The sequence below is a fragment of the Mobula birostris genome, chromosome 5 (genome assembly GCF_030028105.1).
Source record: "Mobula birostris isolate sMobBir1 chromosome 5, sMobBir1.hap1, whole genome shotgun sequence".
NCBI lineage: Eukaryota > Metazoa > Chordata > Chondrichthyes > Myliobatiformes > Myliobatidae > Mobula > Mobula birostris.
Window position 1 is genome coordinate 48,457,892 of NC_092374.1, and position 25,923 is coordinate 48,483,814.

General features: G+C 39.8%; 1 protein-coding gene across 3 annotated transcripts in view; it reads left to right on the forward strand.

Annotated features, from left to right (window-relative positions):
- Window positions 1–25,923, forward strand: part of LOC140197685 (lysine-specific demethylase 4C-like) — a 385,265-nt gene that overhangs the window by 36,295 nt on the left and 323,047 nt on the right. For all 3 annotated transcript variants that reach the window (XR_011885993.1, XM_072257997.1, XM_072257998.1), the window contains exon 5: window positions 1,682–1,875. Coding sequence is in view for 2 of the 3 variants with exons in the window: in XM_072257997.1 (XP_072114098.1) it covers window positions 1,682–1,875 (194 nt within the window). In the remaining variant the exon portion in view is untranslated. The remainder of the gene's footprint in view (window positions 1–1,681; window positions 1,876–25,923) is intronic.

The following is a 25,923-nucleotide window of genomic DNA, read 5'->3' on the forward strand; positions in this document are numbered from 1 at the left end:
TCAGTGGATTTGGGGATGATGTGGGGAAAAAAGAGCTAAGGTAGAAGATTAGCCACCAAATCGATAAACCATGCAGCAGCTTCAAATAGCTCTAAGACCCATTGCTACTAATTGTATTATTAAGATGGAGCAACTGAATGGGTGACTACATCAAAATGTTAAAAGTTTCCATTTATTTTTAATGCATTGCTGTTCTCCATTGTTTAATTGAATTGTACTTTGATAGAAATTTTCTTTCAGCTTATTGTTTTACTGTTGTTTGTATTGTGAAGAATTACTTTTTTAATGTTATCCTTGCTCATCCTAGGAGAGTTGATTACTTGGGCATCAACCATATTGAAAAAAGAACTGTGATTCATGTTTGTTGCTGTGCTGTGTCTATTTTCCCCTAGTTAATTTCCCAAATTACCAAAAAATGAATTATTTTATCAAGTACGTGCATTTTAGAGCCAAATATTTAGGTAATTGTCAACAGGTTTAGGAGTGCATTCCTCATTTTTTCCATTTTCAACCTCCATTACTCTGCTTTGGCGCCATTTCCTGTTTCCAGTACCTTACAATCTTCCCTTTTTGATTTTCTCAGGTGAACCCCTGGAGTGTGTGACATTTTTATCATGTCTTCTGAACCTCTGAATTCTCCCTGAACCACCTACTCAATTCTCCCCATCCCCCTCCCGCTCTTCCTTCTTCTGCTCACTTCCCGTTGCCCTTTGCTTCTTTATAAATTGGATTGTGTCTTAATTTCCTCTTGTATATTTACAGCAATCTGTTACTAGTATAGTTAATCTCTAGCATTGACTTGAGTACTGGGCATCTGGTTCTGCTGTTTGGTTCAATTTGTAACTGATTACTGTGCATAAAGGAATTGTTTATTTTTGCACAAATAGATATTAGGCCGTAATATTTTTTTACATAGAAACATAGAAAATAGGTGCAGGAGTAGGCCATTCAGCCCTTCGAGCCTGCACCGCCATTCAGTATGATCATGGCTGATCATCCAACTCAGAACCCTGTACCTGCCTTCTCTCCATACCCCCTGATCCCTTTAGCCACAAGGGCCATATCTAACTCCCTCTTAAATATAGCCAATGATCTGGCATCAACTGTTTCCTGTGGCAGAGAATTCCACAGATTCACCACTCTCTGTGTGAAGAAGTTTTTCCTCATCTCGATCCTAAGAGGCTTCCCCTTTTTCCTCAAACTGTGACCCCTCGTTCTGGACTTCCCCAACATCGGGAACAATCTTCCTACATCTAGCCTGTCCAATCCCTTTAGAATTTTATACGTTTCAATAAGATCCCCCCTCAATCTTCTACAGTTTGTACATTCCAGAGAGTATAAGCCTAGTCAATCCAGTCTTTCATCATATGAAAGTCCTGCCATCCCAGGAGTCAATCTGGTGAACCTTCTTTGTACTCCCTCTATTGCAAGAATGTCTTTCCTTAGATTAGGGGACCAAAACTGCACACTATGTATCCTCAATGTATTAGGTGGTGGTGATCTTGTTGTTATTAAACTCAAATCTTTGTAAATAGTTTTTCTTTTATGGACTGATTGGTATTGCATCTGAATTCATCCATATGATTAGTTTCAAGTGTATAACACCTGAATTCATCCATATGATTAATTGTATAACACCTGAATTCATCCATATGATTAATTTCAAGTGTTATTTTTCTAGGATGTCGATGAGTGGAATATTAGTCATTTGAATACAATTTTAGATGTGGTGGCAGAAGAAAGCGGGATTGCTATTGAAGGTGTGAACACGCCCTATTTGTATTTTGGTATGTGGAAAACTACTTTTGCTTGGCACACAGAAGATATGGATCTATACAGCATTAACTACCTACATTTTGGAGAGCCAAAATTTTGGTATGTAAAATATTTCATTGGCATTTGGTTTCACTTCATGCTGTGTATTTTCAACCCCATTCTCCTGCCTTCTCTCTGTAACCCTTGCATCCCTTACCAATCAAGAACCTATCAATTGCTGAATCTAAAGCAGAATCAGATTTAATATCACTGATAAATGACATGAAATTGGTTGTTTTGCAGCAGCATTACAGTGCAATACATCGATGCTATGAGTTACAATAAGAAATATTTTAAAAACTTAAGCAGTGGAAAAGAGAACAAAAGTAGTGAAGTAATGTACGTGGGTTCATTGTCCATTCAGAAATCTGATGGCAGAGGGCTAGAGGCTTTTCCTAAAATGCTTAGTGTGTGTTTTCAGGTTCTTGACTTCTCTCTGATGGTAGTTATAAGAAGTCCTTGGTGACTGTGGGTCCTTAATGCCTCTTGAAGATGTCCTCTATGTTGGGGAGACAGGTGCCCATGATGGAGCTGGCTGAATTTGCAACCCTCTGCAGCTTTTTCTGCTCCTCTGCAGTGTCCCTCCATACCAGACAGTGGTGCAACCAGTTAGAATGCTCTCCACGGAACATCTGTAGAAATTTGTTAGAGTCACTGGTGACATACTATAGCTCCTCAAAGTCATAATGAATTGTAGCTACAGGTGTGCTTTCTTCATAACTGCGTCAATATGTTGGACCTAGGATAGATCTTCAGAGATGTTGACACCCTGGAACTTGGAAACTCCTCATCCTTTCCACTGTTGACTCCTCGATGAGGATTGGTGTGTGTTCCCCCGACTTACCCTTCCTGAAGTTCACAATCAATTCCTTGGTCTTACTGACATTGAGTCCATGGTTATTATTGCGACAACACTCAACCAGCGGATCTATCTCACTCCTGTATTTCTCCTTGTCACCATCTGAGATTCTGCCAACAACAGTTGAGTCGCTGGCAAAGTTATAGATAGCTACACTGTTTGGTATGTAGAGAGAGTGTAGAACAACGGACTAAGCACGCATCCTTGAGGTATATGGTATACTGGTGTTGATGGTCAGCTAGGGGGAAATGTTATTTATGATCTGCACTGCCTTAAATACACCAAATTATTTTGCCTTTATGGCCTTCTGTGGCAACAAGTTTCACAAATTTACCACCCTCTGGCTGAAGTAATTCCTTCTCATCTCGGGTTTAAATGAACACTCCTTTATTCTGTGCCCTTGGAATCTGGACTCTACCAATGGAAGTAACTTCCCCATGTCTCCTCTATTCAGACTTCGCAGCATCGATGGATTTCAGTGAGATCCCATTCATCCTTCTGAACTCCAGTGAGTACATGTCCACAGAGTCATCAGAACACTCGTTGTTCATTCATATCTGCTTCACTAGATGATTCTCAAATATTTCATTGCACTCCACATTGAAGTGTCTTGATCTGCAACATTTAATGTCCATTTCCCTTAATAGATACTGCTTGACTTGTTCAGTTCTTCCAGCACTACTTTGCTCTGGATTCCAGCATCTGCAGAATCTTGTATCTCCAATATAGTGTATTTCACACTTAGTTACAAAACATTTATCTGTTATTGCTCTTGAGCTCATTTGTATTTCCTGGCTCAGTTTCAGAATCAGATTTATTATCACTGGCATGTGACGTGAAATTTGTGCATCTCTCAAGATGTTGATAGGAATTCCTGTGAATTCAGCCCTTAACTGATCTCTCTCACTGTGAATTGTTAAGTTTCCTGTGTATTTGGTCAAATGTCCTAGAATGTGATCATCTCACATTTGTTGTCTGTCGCATCACTGGACAAGCATGTACTGTACCTGTATTCATATTGAAGATCAAGATTTCTTCTACTGCAGCCTCATTCAGTGTGTTTATAAAAACTGATTAGGTTTAAGATCTAATTATGTCAGTCTGTGCAAACATCATACAGTTGTGTTCCATTCATTCATGTATACTGGCAAACGAAACAACATTTCTCTGGAACAAGGTGCATATCACAGTACATATAGCTCACACACAGTACATAAAGTCATATTAGTTTACGTAATTTAACAAGTAGTAGGGTGCACTTGCAAAACAAATTTAGAAGTAAACAGCATATGCTACTGGCACTTCATATGTGATGAAACCTGGATGGTGCTAGGGAGTTCAGAAGTCTCAAGTTGTGGAGAAAAAGTTAAAAAGCTTTTTTCACAACCTGACCATCCTTGCCCTCATGCAGTGGCACCTCCTGTCAGATAGTAGGGAGTCAAAGAGATTGTTGGATGAATGTGAGGGATCATTAACAATGCTAAGGGCCCTACGTACTCAGCGCTCCTGGTAAATATCTTGGAGTGGGTGGAAGGCAGACCCCAATGATATTTTCAGTAATCCTCGCAATCCTTTTTAGAATCATGCAGTCAGATGCCTTGCAATTCCCATATGAGATGGTGATGCAGCTGGTCAGGACCCTCCCAATGGTGCTCCTGTAAAAATTAATTGGAATGGAGGGGCGGTTGGTGGGAGCCTTGCTCCCTTCCATCTCCTCAGGAGGGCTGGTTTGGTTCTTTCATTTGGAATAAAAAAAGACCCTGTATTAAAATGTCTAAGTTACAGCTTCCCAGTAGTCTAGGGGTCTGGATTTTCCAGACATCAAAAAATATCAATTAAGTTCTTTTTTATTTTATGTGGTTGACTGGGTTTGCAGGGATCCCTCCTTAATTTAGCTGGACATTGAAGCCTCACAAACAAAATGCCCTCTTATTAGTTTGCTTTTCCTCAATAAGATGAAATTAGTTAAGGAATATTGTCACAATCCAATAATAATTAACACAATCGGGTTGGAGGGCGGTGCGACAAATTGAGGGCAACACAGCAAAAATATCACCCTTTACTCCAATAACCGGCAGTCCAGATTTTCAGCCTGGCATAATGGATTCTGGATTTAGACTTGGTATATCTAAGGGTATTTTCCATCTAGGAGATTTGTTTGATGAAGGAACGATGATATCTTTTAGTCAAATAGTACAGAAATTCAACATACCCAGCAAGGATCTTTTTCGTTTCTTTCAGATAAGAGATTATATACAGAAAAAACATCATTGTTAACTGATTTCTATAGTTCTGACATAGAAAAGAGGGTGTTTCGTTCTAAGGGTGAAGTCTCTATTAGTACTTTTTACAGCATCCTGAGGGAATGTTCTTGTGGAGAGGCTGAGCAGCTGGGAAGGGTCTGGGAGGGAGAGCTGGGAGTAGAAATTACAGCTGAAACATGGGAAGACATCTGTGAAAATGCAAAGAAAACTTCAGTTTGTAATAGAACTAAAGCATTGCAGCTCAAAATTCTGCATAGAGCCCATCTGACTTCAGATAGTCTCTCAAAATTTAAGATAGGGGTTTCTCCAATGTGTTCTAAATGTAAAGGAAGTACTGGAACACTCACTCATTGTTTTTGGACTTGTCCCAAACTTCAGGCATACTGGAGTGATATTTTGGGTGAAATGGAAAAGATTCTGAAGATGGAGCTTGAACTAGACCCAGTGTCTTTTCTCTTAGGTCTACCCAGCAGTCGTATTATTAATGCACATCAGAAAAAACTTTTTAATATCCTGACTTTTTGTGCGAGGAAGAACATTTTACTTTAAAAAAGTGAGGTAGTGTTCAAGGGTTCAATGTCCATCTAGGAATTGGATGGCAGAGGGGAAGAAGCTGTTCCTGAATCGCTGAGTGTGTGCCTTCAGGATTCTGTACCTCCTACCTGATGGTAACAGTGAGAAAAAGGCATGCCTTCTGTGCTGGAGGTCCTTAATAATGGACACTGCCTTTCTGAGACAGTGCTCCTTGAAGATGTCCTGGGTACTTTGTAGGTTAGTACCCAAGATTGGGCCAAGTAAATTTACAACCCTTTGCAGCTTCTTTCGGCCCTGTGTAGTAGACCCCCCCCCCCCCCCGCCCCAATACCAGATAGTGATGCAGCCGGTCAAAATGCTCTCCACGGTACATCTATAGAAGTTCTTAAGTGTATTTGTTGACATGCCAAATCTCTTCACACTCCTAATGAAGTATAGTTGCTGTCTTGCCTTTTTTAATAACTGGATTGATATGTTGGGACAAGGTTAGGTCCTCAGAGATCTTGACACCCATTAACTTGAAACTGCTCACTCTCTCCACTTCTGATCCCTCTGTGAGGATTGGTATAAGTTCCTTCGTCTTAACCTTCCTGAAGTCCACAATCAACTCTTTTGTCTTACTGATCTTGAGTGCCAGGTTGCTGCTGCGACATTGCTCCACTAGTTGGCGTATCTCGCTCCTGTACACACTCTCGTTACCATCTGAGATCCTACTAACAATGTTTGTATAATCAGCAAATTTATAGACTGTATTTGAGCTATGCCTAGTCACACAGTCATGGGAATAGAGGGAGTAGAACAGTGGGCTAAGCACACACCCCTGAGGTGCACCAGTGTTGATAGTCAGTGAGGAGGATGGGTTATCACCAATCTGCACAGATTATGGTCTTCTGGTTAAAAAGTCGAGGATCCAATTTCAGTGGGTAGTACAGAGCCTCAGGTTCTGTAATTTCTCAATCAGGATTCTGGGAATGATGGCATTAAATGCTGAGCTATAGTCAATGAATAGCATCCTGACATACTGAGCATCCTGACGTACTCAGCACACTGACATACTGAGCATCCTGACGTACCCAGCACACTGACATACTGAGCATCCTGACGTACTCAGCATACTGACATACTGAGCAACAGATTCACTGCAGCAATTTGAGTGATAAGCGAACTGGAAAGGGTCCAATGTAGCAGGAAGATGAGATTTAATATGATCCATAACCAGCTGCTTAAAGCACTTCATTATCGTTGAGGTCAGTGGGGATGGTAGTTACTGTCACCCTCTTGGATACTGGGATGATGATGTCTACCTTGAAGCCTGCATGGGTGATGACAGTAGATTATCCAGGAGGGTGTTGAATATGTCTGTTAGAACCTCTTAGTTGTGCTGCACAGTCACTCAGCATCCAACCGGATGTGTTATCAAGCCCCTGGCTAGGGCCTTCCACATAACAGTTACAGCCAGAGTGTTTAATCTGGTGGGGAGGTGGGTAAGGTGGGCTGGGGTTCCTCGCCAGCACATTGTTCCATGCATCAAATTGTGCGTAAAGGGTATTCAGCCCATCAGGAAGATAGGCTTTCTTGTCGTTGATGTGCAGGGTGGACTTGTAGTCACTTATGGTCTGACCATCAAGTAGGAAGTACAGAAGCCTGAAGGCACACACTCAGCGATTCAGGAACAGCTTCTTCCTCTCTGCCATCCAATTCCTAAATGGAAACCCTTGAACACTAACTCACTGTTATTTCTGTTTTTTGCACAATTTTTAATCTGTTCAATCTGCGTAATCTAATTGATTGATTGATTGATTGATTTTTTCTCTATGTTATGTATTGCATTGAACTGCTGCTACTAAGTTAACAAATTTCATGACGCATGCTGCTGATAATAAACCTGATTCTGATTCTGAACGCCCTGCCACATGTGCCTTGTGTTTTTGTTGTCACAGAAATGGCTGTATATTCTTTATGAACAATCCCATTTTGCCTCCCTGGTGGTGTGGGAAAGCGCAGTTCTTGCTGACCTGAGAGTCATCTTATCCTCCCATCTGAAGGTAGCATCCTGATGTCTCAGCAATGTCTGGACCTCTGTTGTTAGCCATGGCTTCTGATTTGCCCTCACATTGACGTGTTTAATAATGGTGACGTCCTTAATGCATTTCTCTATATAGTCAGTTACTGATCCAGCATATTCAACAATGTTAATGATTGTTGTAGGTAGCCACCTCCTGAACATGTTCCAGTCCTTGTTTTCAAAACAGTCCTGCAGTTCTGAAGTTGCTCTTTCTGGCCCGGTCTTCATCTCCCTTTGAACTGGTTTGAATTAGTGGTCTGTATGCAGGAATTAGGATAATAGATAAGTGGTCAGAGCATCCACTGTGGGGGCGAGGAGCAGTCTTGTATCCCACAGGGATGCTGGTATAAACCAAGTTAAAGTGTAAAATCAACTTGCTGGTAGAATTCAGGCAGTACTCTTTTTAGATAGGATGGTTGATGTCGCCAGCAACAATAAAGAAACTATTGGGGTGTGTCGTTTGGGGGTCACTGGTGCCATAGAGCCCACCCAGCACTTCTCCAACGTTTGTACTGGAGGGCAGGATATATATAGCCACATCACAATGGTACTGAACTCCCTCAGTAAATTGGTGCCATTCTTGATGATTTTGATCGTTGATGACTGCTTGCTTGGCAATAGAAGGTGAGGGTTCATTAATATCACTGTAGGATACTAGTTGAATAAGTTGAAAGTTGATGTTTGCTTACTATGAATGGTGTTTCTTAATGTTACCCTGTGACTTTATGTCTCTCCTTGCTTTTTAACAATGTGAGTTGATCTATTGTCACCACCGGATTAATCTGCACTGTTCGAATTCTTGTAATTCTAAGGCACTGGTGAAGTGAAGAAGAGTAAAGTTATGTGCATCTGATTATCCTTTTTTTCCATTCTGCATTGCACTCCCACTTCGAGATCTATTTAAAAAGGAAGTGGTCCAACTAATTTTGCCGGCACATTTTAGAGAGTTGATAGCAAATGATGTGACTATTGATTTGCTTAAAAATAAGGTGATTTATGTGACAATCATACAGTTCCAACACGTGAATTATAAAGTGGATACATGATAACAGCAGTGTAAATTTACCCACTTAGATCTTGCTGATATATAAACAGAAATATTTACACCTGCTGTTTTTTACTTGAGTATCAGGCAGATGGCTGAATTCATATTTTTTGTTGAATGTTCTTGGAGAAAGTTGAAGTGTTAAGTCAAAATTTGAATGAGTTGCATATTAGAGTCCTCATGCTTAATAGAGGTCTTAATAGAGTTCTTCATATCTTAAAAAAGCTATCCACCTGATTTTTTTTATAAGGCACGTTTGAACACTTTGTCTTACTTACAGTAGTTGTTGGATATCTTAAGTTAAATATGTCCTGGATAGTAAACCAGTGCTTGTTTGTCTGCAGGCTTGTTTCGACAATGATAACTTTCCATCCTATTGAATTTTTTTGTTGTTACAGGTGTTAGTTATTTTGTCTTCAACATAAAGTTAATCCTTAACTACCTAATTATTCAATATTCTGTTTTGTTCTTGATCTTTTGAAATCTTCCACTTAAACTAAATGGAAGTTCTAGGAACAGCGTTCTATCCATCACTCAACTCTGTTATGTTTAGCATTTGATCAGTTATTTGATCAGCAGTGCTACAAGTATTAGTGGTCTACGTCTGCTTTCTAGCTCCTGTTGCTGGTATTCTCTTCAAAGGGTACCCAACTACTCATGTTGAAATATCTTCAAACAGCAGTGCAATGCAGGAAGTAAAAATATTAATATGGAGGCATATTAGACAAAATTAAATAGAAAGTCTGAATGAACAGGCCTTTTACAAGTTTGAAGGTTGTAACTAAGGATTAGTTGTTCTTCCTCAATAAAGTATGATTTATGTTAATAGCCTGGACTAAAGGGGCAGGGTGTAAGGATCCAGGTTTATGAATGATTTGAAAATGATGGGAGAGCATTTTATGATAACGATAACATGAGGAAATCTGCAGATGCTGGAATTTCAAGCAACACACATAAAAGTTGCTGGTGAATGCAGCAGGCCAGGCAGCATCTCTAGGAAGAGGTACAGTCGACATTTCAGGCCGAGACCCTTCGTCAGGACTAACTGAAAGAAGAGCTAGTAAGAGATTTGAAAGTGGGAGGGGGAGTGGGAAATCCGTAATGATAGGAGAAGACAGGAGGGGGAGGGAAGGAGCCAAGAGCTGGACAGTTGATTGGCAAAAGGGATATGAGAGGATTGTGGGACAGGAGGCCTAGGGAGAAAGAAAAGGGGGGGAACCCAGAGGATGGGCAAGGGGTATAGTGAGGGGGACAGAGGGAGAAAAAGGAGAGAGACAAAAAGAATGTGTGTATATAAGTAAATAACGGATGGTGTACGAGGGGGAGGCGGGGCATTAGCAGAAGTTTGAGAAGTCAGTGTTAATGCCATCAGGTTGGAGGCTACCCAGACGGAATATAAGTTGTTGTTCCTGCAGCCTGAGTATGGCTTCATCTTTACAGTAGAGGAGGCCGTGGATAGGCATATCAGAATGGGAATGGGACGTGGAATTAAAATGTATGACCACTGGGAGATCCTGCTTTCTCTAGCAGAATGATAACAATATTTGGACAGTTTATAATAGATTGAGAGAGTGGGCTAAAATTTGGCAGATGGAGTTTAATGTGGGAAAATTCCCCAAGAAGAATCTAAAGACAGACTGTTGGGTGAATGGAAAAGGGTTAAAGATGAACAAAGTGTAACGTTGATCAGAGTTCTTATGCATGGATCACAAAATGTGAGCAGACTGGGTATTTGAAGAGGATATAGATAATGTTCTGCAAGATCAGGGAATTGAGGGCTATAGGGAACTGGCATTGAGGCCTGGGGCAGATCAGCTATAATACTTTATATTTTATTGTCGCCAAACAATTGATACTAGAACGTACAATCATCACAGCGATATTTGATCTGCGCTTCCCACTCCCTGGATTACAAATATTAAATATTAAAAATAGTAAAAATTAGTAAATATTAAAAATTTAAATTATATATCATAAATGGAAAATGGAAAAATGGAAAAGTAAGGTAGTGCAAAAAAACCGAGAGGCAGGATCGGATATTTAGAGGGTACGGCCAGGATCCGGGTCAGGATCCGTTCAGCAGTTATCACAGTTGGAAAGGAGCTGTTCCCAAATCTGGCCGTACGAGTCTTCAAGCTCCTAATTGTATTGAATGACAGGACACCTTGAGAACTGATGATCAATTCTTGCTCTTTATATATTTTTACGTGTTCTGAACCAACCAGTTAAACTTTTTTTTAACAACTATGAAATTAAAAAAAAGTGGGATATAGACACAGTGGATTACAAATATTAATTGAAGTTTTAAGCAGTAATTTTAACACAAAATAATTCAGCTCTAAATTATTTTGTCAATAAGATGAAAAGTAGGAAAACTTCATTGCCAATATATTTGGGAAAGTTATTTTTATTGGACTGCAGGCAAGGGATATATTCTGCAGTCTCGTTTACAAGTTTTTCCTCCATTTTGCATCATCATTCCTTTTGTCCTTAAACTACTTATGGCCTCCTTGTAATTGGAATTGTTTTACAATTGTCACGTGCTGAGAGTGAAAAGATTGTCTTGCATACTGCTCATTTGGATCAAATCATTACACAGTGCAATGAGATTATAGCAAGGCAAGTAAGAGAATGCAGAATGAAGTATAACAGCCACAGAGAAAGTGCACTGCAGGCGAATAATAAAGTGCAAGATAATAACGAGGTAAATTGTGAAGTCAGGAGTTAACCGTATCAGGGAACCACTAACTTTATTAAAATATTACAATTTTATTTTATTTTTTCAGTTCAGGATGCACATAGTCTTTTCCCCCAGCCTCTATCATGTCTCCTCTTATCCTCCTCTCCACAGAGTAAAGCCCTAGCTCCCTTAATCTCTGATCATAATTACTACTACTACGTCGGCTCAGGCCTAGGGGGCCAGTGTTGGGCACGATGATGGACTCTTTACTTCTCCCTCTCCTTCATCAGTGTGTTCAGTTCATCTACATTAGCTGCGCCACTGTCTTCTAGGAGCGTGTTGACCATACTCTTGGGAGGGCGCCCAGGGTTCATCCTCCCATGCTTGGGCTCCCATATGATGACTAGGCTGGCAGGTAGCTCAGGGTGGCGTAGACAGTGCCCCGCTAGTTGCAGTTCTTCTCGCCTCGATTTTAGTGGTGAGCATCGGTAGGTCATCATAGAGCTCGACGCTCATCATGTGCTGTTGCCAACTCATGTCAAGAGCCCTCCGGAGCATTCGTATATAGCAACCATCTAGAGACTTTCACATAGTCTTGGTGAGTGTCCATGTCTCGCATTCGTACGTGAGAATGGATTCTATGACTGCTATGAAGAGCCTCTTTTTAAGCCGTCTGGTCAGGTTCGACTTCCAGATTTCCTTCATGTCATTCATAGCCCTCCACGCTGTCACATGACCAGCAACAATGAATATATAATTGAGTCAAGTTTTATAAACCAACATAAACACTTATTAAACTCCGCTCAACAATAGCGAGAAGTATTCAACCAACTAACTTAATGGGAAGTTAACTGCTATACGGCAACTCTGGAACAGTTCTTAAAATAGTAAATTCGAAAACAGTTCTTAAAGTGGTAAATTCGAACATAGTCTTAAAATGGTAAATTCGAAAGTCCAAGTGATTTGCACAGTCAATTAGGAGAGACTTCTCTGGAAACGGATTTCTTTGAAGACATGATGTTACTGCTGATTCTTCAAAAGATTCACGACGAAGGAAATAAAATGGCTTATAGGAACTGACCTTTTTCTGGCGAGTGAACACTGCACAAATTTTCCTGATCTTGCAGGAGTTATCTCAGATGCATGTCAGTATCTCTGAACGAAGATTCAATCAGGTCGAACCTTTATGAAACCGCCGAACGACACCAACTTTACTCGATCTTTCAGCCTCCCGTATTTTAGTAAGGTTTTCACTCTCCAATACTAGACTTACAATAGAAAGTAGAACTCTACTTTAAAATGAAACTGCATCATGAGACGAATACGCAGCATAACGGAGTAACTGTTGAATTAACTGCTGAACTAAACTGAAACTAACTGCGTCACAACAGGGGTTTCCCTTTATATACCTGTTGAGAACATGTCATTATGTGACCTCACACTGGCGGGAAAATCACCTCACCCCACCATCACAAGGCCATTACATTAGGCTCACGATACTCAATTACATCATGGTCATAAGACAGTCACAAGATACCCACGAGGTATGTAACATCTCCCTCCAAAAAAGGAAAATTTTGGTTTTGTCTGAGCAAAATTTTAACAACTATTTACACAAAGAGAAATACAAATGTATAAAATTTACAACATACACAATATCCACAGTATTATTATACAGAACCTTGCAAACTAATATACAGTAGAAGTGTTACAAATGTTAAAATACCACTCCAAAAAAATTTACATAGTACATTCAACATCTAGATAGACAGTCAGCAATCACATTATCTTTGCCTTTAATATGAGTTATCAAAATATTATACTCCTGTAACATCAAACTCCAATTTAGTAACCTTCTATTTTTGTTTTTCATCTTACTCAAAAACACTAACGGATTATGATCGGTGTGAACTATGAGTGGTTTCTGAGTTGTACCAACATACACATCAAAATGTTGTAAAACCAAACAAGAGATAATAATTCCTTTTCTATGGTTGAATAATTTCTTTGATGCAAATTAAATTTCTTAGAAAAGTAAGCTACAGGACAATCAACCTCATCACCCTCATCCCTTTGAAGTAACACTCCTTCTGCAGCTTCATCACTAGCATCTACAGCTAATGAAAATAGTTTTTCAAAGTCAGGTGACCTGAGCACAGGTTGATGACATAGCATAGTTTTCAATTTATTAAACGCCTCCTGTCAAGGCTCTGTCCAAACAAACTTTTCACTTTTCTTCAAGAGATTAGTTGGAAGGGCAATGTCAGCAAAATTTTTACAAAGTTTGCAGTAATAACCTACTATTCCCAAGAATCTCCTTAGAGTCTTTTTACCAGTTAGAGTGGGTACCTCTAAAATTACTTGAACTTTTGCCTGAACAGGAGCTAACTTACCTTGACCCACAACATAACCAAGGTAAGTCGCAGTGGCATGTCCAAATTCACTTGTAGCTAAGCTAGTAGTTAGGTTAGCTTTTGAAAGCCTTTCAAAGTGTTCCTCCACCACAGTAATATGTGCTTCCCAAGTATAATTTCTTGTAACTATATCATCAATATAGGCATCTGTATCTTTTAACCCATGAATCACAGAATTAATCAACCACTGGAAAGTACCTGGTGCACTCTTCATCCCAAAGGGAGGAACATTATATTCATATAACCCAAATGGAGTTACAAATGCAGAAATCTCTCTACCTCTATCCGTCAATGGAACACACCAATAACCTTTTAACAAATCAATCTTTGTAAGGAACTTTGCTTTTCCCACTTCATCCACACAGTCATCTACTCTAGGGATTGGATATGCATCAGTTTTTGTCACAGCATTCACCTTCCTGTAATCAGTACAAAACCGAATACTACTGACTGGCTTAGGTACCATAACACACAGTGAGCTCCAATTCGAATTAGAAGGTCTCATAATATTATTCTTTAACATATACTTAATTTCTTGTTTAGCAAGTTCACATTTTTCCATGTTCATCCAACATGGATGTTGCTTTATAGGTTTGGCATCTCCGACATCTACATCATGTGAAGCTACTGTGGTTCTTTTAGGAAGATCTGGAAATAAATCCCTATATTTAAAAATAAACTGCTTCTTCTGCTGCCTGTGCTCTGGCTTTAAATGAGCTAATTTCTCATCAATATTTTCCAGAATTGTTGAGTTTGGTAACCTGGCAGAAATAATATTAGGTTTAAAATGAGTTTCAGATGAATCATCCATTTAGTTCCTTGTGGGATCAGACTCATTATTATTGACCACAACAGTCATAGTAACAGACTGTTTCTCATAATATGGTTTTATCATACTTATATGACAAAGCTGTGTTGGCCTTCTTCGATCTGGTGTTTTTATCACATAATCCACATAATTAACTTTAGATATAACCTCATAAGGACCATGAAATTTAGCTTGTAAAGGGTTTGCACCGGGAAAAGAATCAGCACCTTATCTCCAGGCTTAAATGACCTCATTCTAGCTTCCTTATCATACCAAGTTTTCATTTTCTCCTGAGCTGATTTTAAATTTTCCCTAGCTAAGCTACAAGCTTTATGTAATCTTTCTTTAAATTTTAAAACATAATCCAGCAAATTAGTATGTACCTCTTTATTAATCCACTGTTCTTTTAACAAGGCCAAAGGTCCTCTAACTCTATGCCCAAACACAAGTTCAAAAGGACTAAAACCTAGGGATACCTGCACTGACTCCCGTACTGCAAATAAAAGTAAATGTACACCCTCATCCCAGTCATTTTCATTTTCCTAATCATAGTTTTGAGGGTAGAATGGAACCTCTCCAGTGCTCCTTGCGATTCTGGATGGTATGCAGATGAGGTAATCTGTTTTGCTCCCAGTTTATAAACTATCTGCTGAAACAATCCAGATGTAAAATTACTACCTTGATCAGATTGTATTTCTTTAGGTAACCCAAAGTAAGTAAAGAGTTTTATGAGCCTTTATTACAGTTTTAGCCATTATATTCCTAAGTGGTATTGCCTCTGGAAACCTAGATGCTGTGCACATGATGGTCCGCAAATATTGATGGCCAGTTTTGGTCTTTGGCAATGGGCCTTCACAGTCGAAAATAATTTTTGAAAACGGTTCACCAAATGTGGGAATAGGTTGCAATGGGGCCACTGGAGTAACTTGATTAGGCTTACCCACAATTTGACAAGTATGACACGTTCTGCAAAATGTCACCACATCTTTTCTTAAACCAGGCCAGTAAAAATATTTAAAAACCTTGTTTACAGTTTTCTTCACACCTTGATGGCCACCCAAAGGCATACTATGAGCAATAGTTAAAATCTCATACCGATAAACTTTAGGAACTACTACCTGGTGATTAACTTCCCATTCTTCACTTGCTGGAATTGTAGGTGATCTCCACTTCCTCATTAATACTCCCTTCTCAAAATAATATCCTACTCACACCTTCTCAATTTCACTATCTGGAAGAGCCTGTTCCTTTAATTTGATAATCTCAGGGTCTCTACTCTGTTCTGCTATCATCTCCTTCCGAGATAGAGACAAATCTTCATGGTCAGACTTACTACAAGAATCTTGATCAAACAATGAAGGTAAGAAAGTTTCTGACACATCCTCAAAATTCGAATCCTGAGTTGAACAGTCATGGGTAACAAACCCATCCTGCACAATAATCTTTTTAGCCACAGCTCGGGTTACAACACAGGAGGAATCCGTGTTGGAATCCATCTTTGGTTCCTCAGAAATGGGCTTTAGTGTCAAATGCACTTCAGGAAAAACCTGTCCATCTGCTAAGTCATTTCCTAACAATAGAGAAACATCATTCACAGGTAAACTGGGTTGTAGTCCTACTTTTAACAAGTCCTGTAACTAACCCTGACCTTAAATTTACTTTATGCAAATGTACAGGCATAAGGCACTCCCAATACCTCGTATATAGTTTACCTCAGCAGTGTCAGACTCATCACTAAACTTTAGAACACTGTCTAACATAAGTGACTGAGAAGCTCCAGTATCCCTAAGGATTTTTATTGGCACTGGAGTGGATCCCTCTTTCAAGGATACAAATCCTTCAGTTATAAAATGATCATATCCCCTCTTAACTTGGTCAGACTCCGACAAAGCTTCATTTGTATTTATTGAACCCTGTGGATTTACAGGTGTTTCATTATGTTGCACACAAGCATCTGGGACTACTTCCTTCTCCTCCTTTAATAGGAAACAGTTAGCTATTACGTTACCAGGTTTCTTACAATAATTACAAGTAGGACCAAAATGTCTTTCCTTCACATGTTTCCCTTCATCCTTACTTTTCTCATTAACTTCTGATTTAATTTCTGGTTTACGTAGACTCTCTGTGCTATTTTTCCTTTTAAAAGTTCTACCTGGAAGAAATTTACTCTTATGGATTAAAGCATACTCATCTGCTAATTTAGCAGACTCCCGCAATGTAGCCGTGTCTCTCTGACTTAAGTACATCCTTACTTCAACAGGAATGCTCCTTTTAAATTCCTCCAATAAAATCAACTCTTTTAATTTTTTATACTCCCCATTCAAATTTTTAGAGGAAACCCATCTCTCAAAACACACAGGTTTATCATAGGCAAATTCAATGTAAGTTTTTTCCATGGGTTTCTTCAAATTTCTGAATTTTTCTCTATCAGCTTCATGAACCAGTTTCAATATATGCTGCTTCACAATATCATAATAAAGTGCTTCCTCAGCAGTTAAAGCTGGTATAAACTTCTTGTGCCTTACCTCTCATTACACTTTGTAACATCACTGGCCATTTATCTTTCGGCCACCCTGAAATCAGAGCAAAATGTTGGAAATATCTGTCCACTTCTGTTTCATTAAATGGAGGAGCTAATATAACTTCCTGACACATAACAAACTGTTTCCTAGAACCAGAGGACTGATTCTCAGACTTTAATTCCTCCATCTCTAGATCAAATTTCCTCTGTTTCTCTGCTTCTCTTTCTTCAAATTCCTTTTCCTATGGGCTTCTCTAGCTTCGAATTCCTTTTGTTTATTTGCTTCTTTAGCTTCTAATTCCTTCTGTTTATTTGCAGCTTCTAACCGACTTAGTTCCAAATCAGCTTCTAATTGCTTTAACTTTATTTGTTCGATATGTAACTGCACCTCTAGATTAATCAATGGAAACATATCCAACACTTCTTCATCAAAAACACCCAACTCTTTATAGTGTGCTGCGATTTTTCTCTGAATTACTGGCTTTGTTGTACCCTTCGTAATTTCTTTAAAGTCCAACCTTCTAGCAATCTCGGATACATCACCCTTTTTCACCTTCGCTAATACCTCCGGCTCTGGTGATGCCATAAGGTCGTCAATATTCAATGCTGCCGAATACCACCCACAGGCCAATCAAACAAAAGAATCAGGTATTTCCCTTTTCCAAATCAGATTGATAATTAAACAAGCACTTAAGCTCAAAATCGGAATAATTCAGGACGAGCCCCCAATTTTTGTCACGAGTCAAGTTTTATAAACCAACATAAACATTTATTAAACTCTTCTCAACAATAGCGAAAAGTATTCAACCGACTAACTTAACGGAAAGTTAACTGCTATACGGCAACTCTGAAACAGTTCTTAAAATGGTAAATTCGAACATAGTCTTAAAATGGTAAATTTGAAAGTCCAAGTGATTTGCACAGTCAATTAGGAGAGACTTCTCTGGAAATGGATTTCTTGGGAGATGTGACGTTATTGCTGATTCTCCAAAGGATTCACGACGAAGGAAATAAAATGGCTTAAAGGAACTGACCTTTTTCTGGCGAGTGAACTGTGCATAAACTTCCCTGATCTTGCAGGAGTTAACTCAGATGCATGTCACTATTTCTGAATGAAGATTCAATCAGGTCGAACCTTTATGAAACTGCTGAACGATACCACCTTTACTTGATCCTTCAGGCTCCTGTGTTTTAGTAAGGTCTTCGCTCTCCAATACTAGACTTACAATAGAAAGTAAAACTCCACTTTAAAACGAAACTGCATCATGAGACGAATACGCAGCATAACGGAGTAACTGTTGAATTAACTGACGAACTAAACTGAAACTAACTGCGTCACATCAGGGGTTTCCCTTTATATACCTGCTGAGATCATGTCATCACATGACCTCACACTGGCGGGAAAATCACCTCACCCCACCATCATAAGACCATTACATTAGGCTCACAAGATACTCAATTACATCATGGTCATAAGACAGTCACAAGATACCCATAAGGTACGTAACATCGCCAGTGCCTTCCGTATCTTTATGTCCTTCTCCGAACTCATCATTCTTGACCCGAGGTACTTGTAGTCAAAGACTTTCTTAACGGTATCATTCTTTATGGTCTTGAGGGTACCTTCGTTGCAGTTAAATGCCATGTACTCTGTCTTTTTAGTGTTCAGGTGAAGTCTAACTTTATTGCACTCAATTTCCACTTTTGTCAGTAGCTGCTGTGCTTCCTCCATCTGGTCAGAGAGCAGGACTATGTCATCTGCAAAATCGAGATCTGTGAGCGTAACTGCTCTGACCCTTTTGGTTCTTCCTGGTTTTATGGTAAAACCAAGCTTGTCATGATCTTTGGTAGCTTGACGTAGAGTGTAATCAAGGACGATTATAAAGATGTAGGGTGCCAGACTGTCTCCTTGCAGCACAACAGCTAGGAGCTCGAACACTGCTGTTTCTCCGTCTGGTGATACAACTTTCGCCATGGTTTTGGTATAGCTGGACTCCATTGCTCTCAGTAGACCATATAACCTGCTGACTATTTCGAACATTTTCCATATGTGTACTTCACAACATTTTTAATGTGATTGTAGTGGATCATGTGGGTTGGTTCTGACATACTGTCACAGCTGGAATCTACTGTTAAGTTCAATAGCTCCGGTAGATCAAGCTATAATGCTGATCAGAATCAGTTGTCTGCTGCAGTCTCTGATCCAAAAGTAGTGCTTTATGTAACTGATGATGTCTATAGGCTATACTGAACCAATACTTTTAAATTATGTATCTTAATGAAAATGAACAATGATCAAGTGGCAATCATATTTGAAAGATAATTTTAGGTCTATTTTCTGCAATGTATTAAATTGAGTTATGCTGTTTCTACCTGACAGCTGAAGCCTTGTGTAGTACCACTGTGGCAAATGTGATACTTCATTGCCACCTACTGGATGGTACAATTATATTTTACAAAAAAAGTACAGCTTGTGTAATTTCCGCATTCTGTGTGTCATGCTGTTTTTGAAAAGAATTTTAAAATATTGTTTGACAGAAGTTAATTTGGGATGCTCTCTTAAGGAACAAGTAAGATCCTAGCATGGATAAAGCAGTGCTGATTGGTAAGAGGCAAAGTGTGAGAATAAAATGAGCCTTTTCTGCCGGTGACAAGTGGTGTCCCACAGGGTTGATGGCTTTGTTGCAAAGTTTCCAGACAATATGAAGATGGGTGGAGGGGAAGGTAGTTTTGAGGAAGTAGAAAGGCTGCAGAAGGACCGAAACAGAATAGGAGAATGGGCAAAGAAATGGCAGATGAAACACAGTGTCGGGAAGTGTACGGTCATGCACTTTGGTGGAAGAAATGAAAGAGTTGACTATTTTCTAAGTGGAGAGAAAATGCAAAAAACTGAGGTGCAAAGGGATTTGGGAGTCCTTGTGCATGATTTCCTAAAGGTTTATTTGCAGGTTGAGTCTTTGGTGAGGAAGACAAATGTAATGTTACCATTCATTTCAAGAGGACTAGAATATAAAAGCAAGGAAATAATGTTGAGACTTTATAAAGCATTGGCGAGTCCTCACTTGGAGTATTGTGAGTAGTTTTGGGCCCCTTATTTTAGAAAGGATGTGCTGAAACTGGAGAGGGCTCAAAGGAGGTTCATGCAGCTGATTGAATGGCTTGTCATACGAAGAGTGTTTGAGAGCTCTGGGCTTGTATTCACTCAAATTCTGAAGAATGAGGGATAACTTACTTGAAACCTATTGAATGGTTAAAGGCCTTGATAGAGTGGATGTGAAGACGATGTCTCCTATGATGGGAGAGTCTAAGACCAGAGGATACAGCCTCAAAATAGAGGAATGTCCTTTTAGAATGGAGATGAGAAGGAATTTCTTTTGCCAGGGAGTGGTGAATCTGTGGAATTCTTTGCCACAGGCAGCGTGGAGTCTTTATGTATATTTAAGGCAGAGGTTGATAGATTCTTGATTGGTTAAGGTATGAAGGGATGCAAGAAGAAGAGAGGAGATTAGGCCGAGAGAAAAATTGAATCAGCCATGATGAAATGGTGGAGCAGACTCGATGGGCCTAATGACCTATTCTGCTCCAGTATCTTGTGGTCTAAGTAATATAATACCGTAAACATCTGGAAGCAAAGTAGATAATTTGCATTTTTACATTAGAAAATTAATCTAAGTAACTGCACCTTACTTCCCAAACACATAATAAAAAGTTAAAATGAATCAGTGGAAAGTACAAAATAAACAAATGGTACCCTCTTCTGCTGTCATCAGGTTTCACACTAAAAGGGGAAAAAAAAATCATAAAATACAGAAACAAAACACCAAACATCATCTCTTTATATGTATCGTAAAGAGATAAATAGCAGATGTCATAAATATAAAAGGCAATGTAGTGGCCAAATGCCGCTGCTGGCGACCTAATACGGGTTGTTATCCTTGTATGTCCTGCCCTCCGATTAATCCAGTAATAATGATGTTTCACATAGTTGAAGAAATATACTCGCTCCTTTATAAGCAACTAACAAAAGAAATGTGCAATTAAGCATAATTAAACATAATTAAGCAAAGTTAAGTGGTCAACGAAAGATATGACATCTGGTGGTCCCCAGAACCAAGCTACCGAGAACAAAGCTCAAATTCGTAACTAAACCCTACACTTTTACCTCACCCCCACGCACGTTACTGACTACCATAATAAATATGCAGCATGGAATACAATGCAGATAGAAAACAGATACATGGCATGTACATCCCAGCCCCTTATTTATTATGCTATAATAATTAGATTAGATTAGATTATGAGGACACTCAGTCCTCATTTATTGTCATTTAGAAATGCATGCATTAAGAAATGATACAGTGTTCCTCCAGTATGATATCACAGGAACACAGGATAGAGCAAGACTAAAACTGACAAAAACCACATAATTATAACATATAGTTACAACAGTGCAAAGCAATACCGTAATTTGATAAAGAGCAGACCATGGGCACGGTAAAAAAAAGTCTCAAATTCCTGATAGTCTATCATCTCACGCAGACGGTAGAATGGAGAAACTCTCCCTGCCATGAACTTCCAGCGCCGCAAACTTGCCGATGCAGCACCCTGGAAGCACCCGACCACAGCCAACTCTGTGTCCGTCGGAAAACTTTGAACCTCCGACCAACCCTCCGACACCGAGCACAATCTCTGCCGAGTGCTTCGACCCTGCCCTGGCCGCCAAGCAATAAGCAAAGCCGAGGACTGGAGGCCTTCCCCTCCAGAGATTCTGGATCACACAGTAGCAGTGGCAGCAAAACAGGCATTTCAGAAGTTTCACCAGACGTTCCTCCGTGCTCTCACATCTGCCTCCATCAAATCAGGATTGTGCACAGCACCCTACTTGATAGATAACAGATATTCATCACCGGAGTGGCCGCTGCGTGCTGCATCGTGCCGCCATCTTCTCCTCTCCTATTTAATTTAATTAATTATAACTAAATACTACCAAAATACAGGTGTCATGAAATCTTAACATACACACAAATGTCCTTTTTCTTCTTTTTCCACACATGTCGTGCAACACTCACCCAGCCCAGAGTTTACCAGCACTTAGCCCAGTACAGAGTGATCTTTGCCACCACTGACAGGACAGAATCATGAAGCTTCTTAAGTTGTAGCTCCTCAAACCTCTGCCTCCTGCAGAAGACGGGTCTTAGTTATAGGCCAATCCAAACAGCTGGTCTTGGTCTTGATGTGTACCTGTCACACAAATACTCTTCTGTCTGGAAAAACTTGAACGATTCTTCCCATGATCCATGAGTTTTGAGTCATCAACTATGAGCGCAGTATCTCCTGGAAAGAAATTGCGTCTTATACTTGACCTTTTCTGACATTGCTGTAGCTGGGGTAAATATCCCTTGACCCACTGTTTCCAAATCAAGTTTGACATGTATTGGACTTGCTTCCATCTATGACTAGCATTGAAGTCTTCCTATTGAAAATCCCTAGTAGTAAGGATGGTGGGATCTTCAGAAGCAACAGATGATTGGGTATTAACATTTCCACGTCTTTGGAATCAGATGATTCTTTGGTAATTGGATGACCATTGATAATAGCCTCTACTTCAAAAAGAACTGTGTGAAGACCCTCTTCATCAAGGTTCTTTCCCTTCATGGTAGGATTGAGAACCTTCCTTACCAACCTGATCTGTCTTTCCCATGTTTGTACATGATGTGAGCCAATTGGTGGATGAAAAAACCACAATTTCTTTCTGAAGAAGTACATCATTAATCTCTGAATGATTCTACTTATGAATGACTTCTCTCAACTTGCGCTTAGCTCTAGCACAGTTCATTGCATTATCAGATCGCAGTTCACGAACTTGTCCTTGTCTTGCTATAAAGCATTTAAGTGCATTCATAAGGGAATCTGTGTTCAAGCTAGATGCCACTTCTACATGAAGAGCTCGAATAGCCAGACAGGGAAATGTAACCCCATACCTCCTTCAGCTTTTCACCTCAAAAGGTCCAAAATAGTCCAATCCTGCATCGTGGATGGAGATTCATCTGGAGAGACCCTGTCCAGAGGTAGATCCACCATGCGCTGACATCCTGGAATTGTGTTCAACCAGCGACAAACAACACACAGAATTCTTCTTAGAGCTGTACTGGTTTCTGGTCACTCCTTTTTTTTTGTTGCGATTTTGAATTGGGGTGGCCTGCAGATAACAAACAGCTCAACTCAACATGCTTGGACTCTTTCGATTTTCATATTCTGTGTTTCTTGCTCTTTTTTTGTTGCTGTTTGCAATTTTTTGTGCGTAGGGGGGAGGGTTGATGTTTAATTTTTGAACAGATTCCATAGTTTACTTTGTTTCATAGCCATCTGTGGGGAAGATGAATCTCAGGATTGTATACTGCTTACATACTTCTGTACTTTGAATCTTTGAATCATTACTAGCACTGGGAATCCAATATTTTTGGTGCAACCTAGATAACATGTAGTTACGATCACCATGTCCCACTTCTTGATGTACATGCCTCGGAATGAGATCAGAGTTATTAAGATCCTTCACCAGTATAAAAGGATGTTTTGTCTCTAAAGATATAGCCACCCTACTAAGCAGTCTGCCAACTCTCAAGACACCATCATCAAGTACTGGATTAAGCTTGAAAATATGACTCTTTGTTTTCACACTTTCTCCCTTTTGCAAACTAGAATTCATGCGTTCTGAGCTTCTTTACTGAGAGACAATCTTGATCAATTTGACCTTTGGCCTTCTCCATCTTTGTCCAAAGAATACACCTGTTGTTCTTCATCCAAATCAGATTGAAAGTAAACATTGTTCATTTGCTTCCTTTTCCAACTAAGAAATAAGAGGAAGTTCTTAAACTTAAGAAACCAGACCACTGTCTTCCTCAAGTGGGTCCAAGATAAGAAGTGATGGATAATACATGTAACTGTGCAACTCCTTTTCAATCTGCATGACATTCATTGTAACAATCTTCTTGACTTCTGGATCATCTTGCAGAAGTTCTTCAGAATAATCAGATTCACAAGTCATTCACTTTCAGTCTGAAGAAGATATTGAAGTCCTGACACCCAAGTCTTATTCTTCAGACAAGCCTTCACCTTCACTCGTCTAGAGGCCACATACCTCCGTGGAGATGCTTGTGACAGCATAAGAATTTATGAAACTCTTAGTGACAAAGATTCAGAACCTGGAAATTTCATTCTTAATATACTTTGTAGTTCAGCACAGTATTGTCACTCCAAAAAAATTCAGTCCTTAAGCTGCGTATGCATCTCCTCCTTCCACAATGTGTTCATATGACTTGCCATTGTAACAGCAATGAACTCCATTCGAGGGATGGAAACGGACTTCAATGGAGCTACTCTAGATTTTCCCATAATAAAAACATCTTCCAGTTAACTTGCCCACTACGAACAAACTGATGTTGGCATAGCATCATCCCATCCAAGCCCTCTCTAAGGTCTTAGAGGATCTTAGAAGATAACATTAATGGATTCAAATTCGGAAAGGATCATAGATGGAACAAACTGTAGAGAGGACCAGCCTTCAGGTAAGCAGTTTATCCTGGATCATGACCTTAAACTTGAAAGTATTAGACTGAATACACCATTGCACACCTTGTACTCTGTCCACTGAAGGAACATCTTGATCTAAATTCAAATCTTTCATATCTTCTGCTCTTTCTTCCGGTATAGCAGACAGCACACTATGTCGGTTGCTTGTCCACTATGTGAAATGAAACCACCTTTAGCACAAATTGATACAAGGTCATGACAGAGAGAAGCTGCCTTTAGCTCAGAGGACTCTGACGCTAGGCTGTAATCAACATAGTAATGCAAAACCTTATCCATTATCTTCTGTGCACTTCCTAAGGGTGAAATTGGCACAACTTAGTGATGAAATTGCTCCAAAGAGATGTACCACCATTCTAAAATCCACCACATCTTGGCTGAGGTCATCAGGCCACCGGAGTAGGTCTGCATCTTCCACTGACACCTTAACCTGATGAAACATTGACTCAGTATCCACCAGATCACCACTTTTTCTTTTCTGAATTTGGTTTTGACTGCAGTGAAAGAACCAGTAAGATCAGGACCCTGTAACAACTGAGCATTAAGTGACATTCCCTGAAAAGTCACTCCACAGTCAAACACAACACAATATTTCTCTTTCTTGGGGTGATGCACACTGTATTGTGGAATATACCAGACTTTCCTATGACTGCATTCCAGATCCTCTGCTTGCACTTTTTCACCAACCTATGGAGATGGTATTCTTCAGGAAAGCTGTGTAGTCTGCAAAATGCCTAACCCTTCTTGAACCTTTTCCTTCGATTCAGAGCATGCTGCTCAGCAATCTCCTGTTAATAGGCATGTTAGCATCCTTATTTCTCAGAGGTAAATAATCTGACAGTGACCATCTGTCAATTTTGCAGAACTTGTCACCGGCTCCATGATCTTGTGAACTTGCAGTTTGCCTATCGCCACAATAGGTCAATGGCAGACGCAATTTCAATGGCTCTCCACATAAGTTTAGACCGCCTGGACAACACAAACACCTATGTCAGGATGCTGTTCATTGACTACAGCTCAGTATTTAATGCCATCATTCCCACAATCCTGATTGAGAAGTTGTAGAACCTGGGCCTCTGTACCTCCCTCTGCAATTGGATCCTCGACTTCCTAACTGGAAGACCATAACCTGTGCCGATTGGTGATAACATCTCATCCTTACTGACAATCAACACTGGTGCACCTCAAGGGTGTGTGCTTAGCCCACTGCTCTACTCTTTATATACACATCACTGTGTGGCTAGGCACAGCTTAAACACCATCTATAAATTTGCTGACAATACAACCATTGTTGGTAGAATCTCAGGTGGTGACAAGAGGGCAAACAGGAG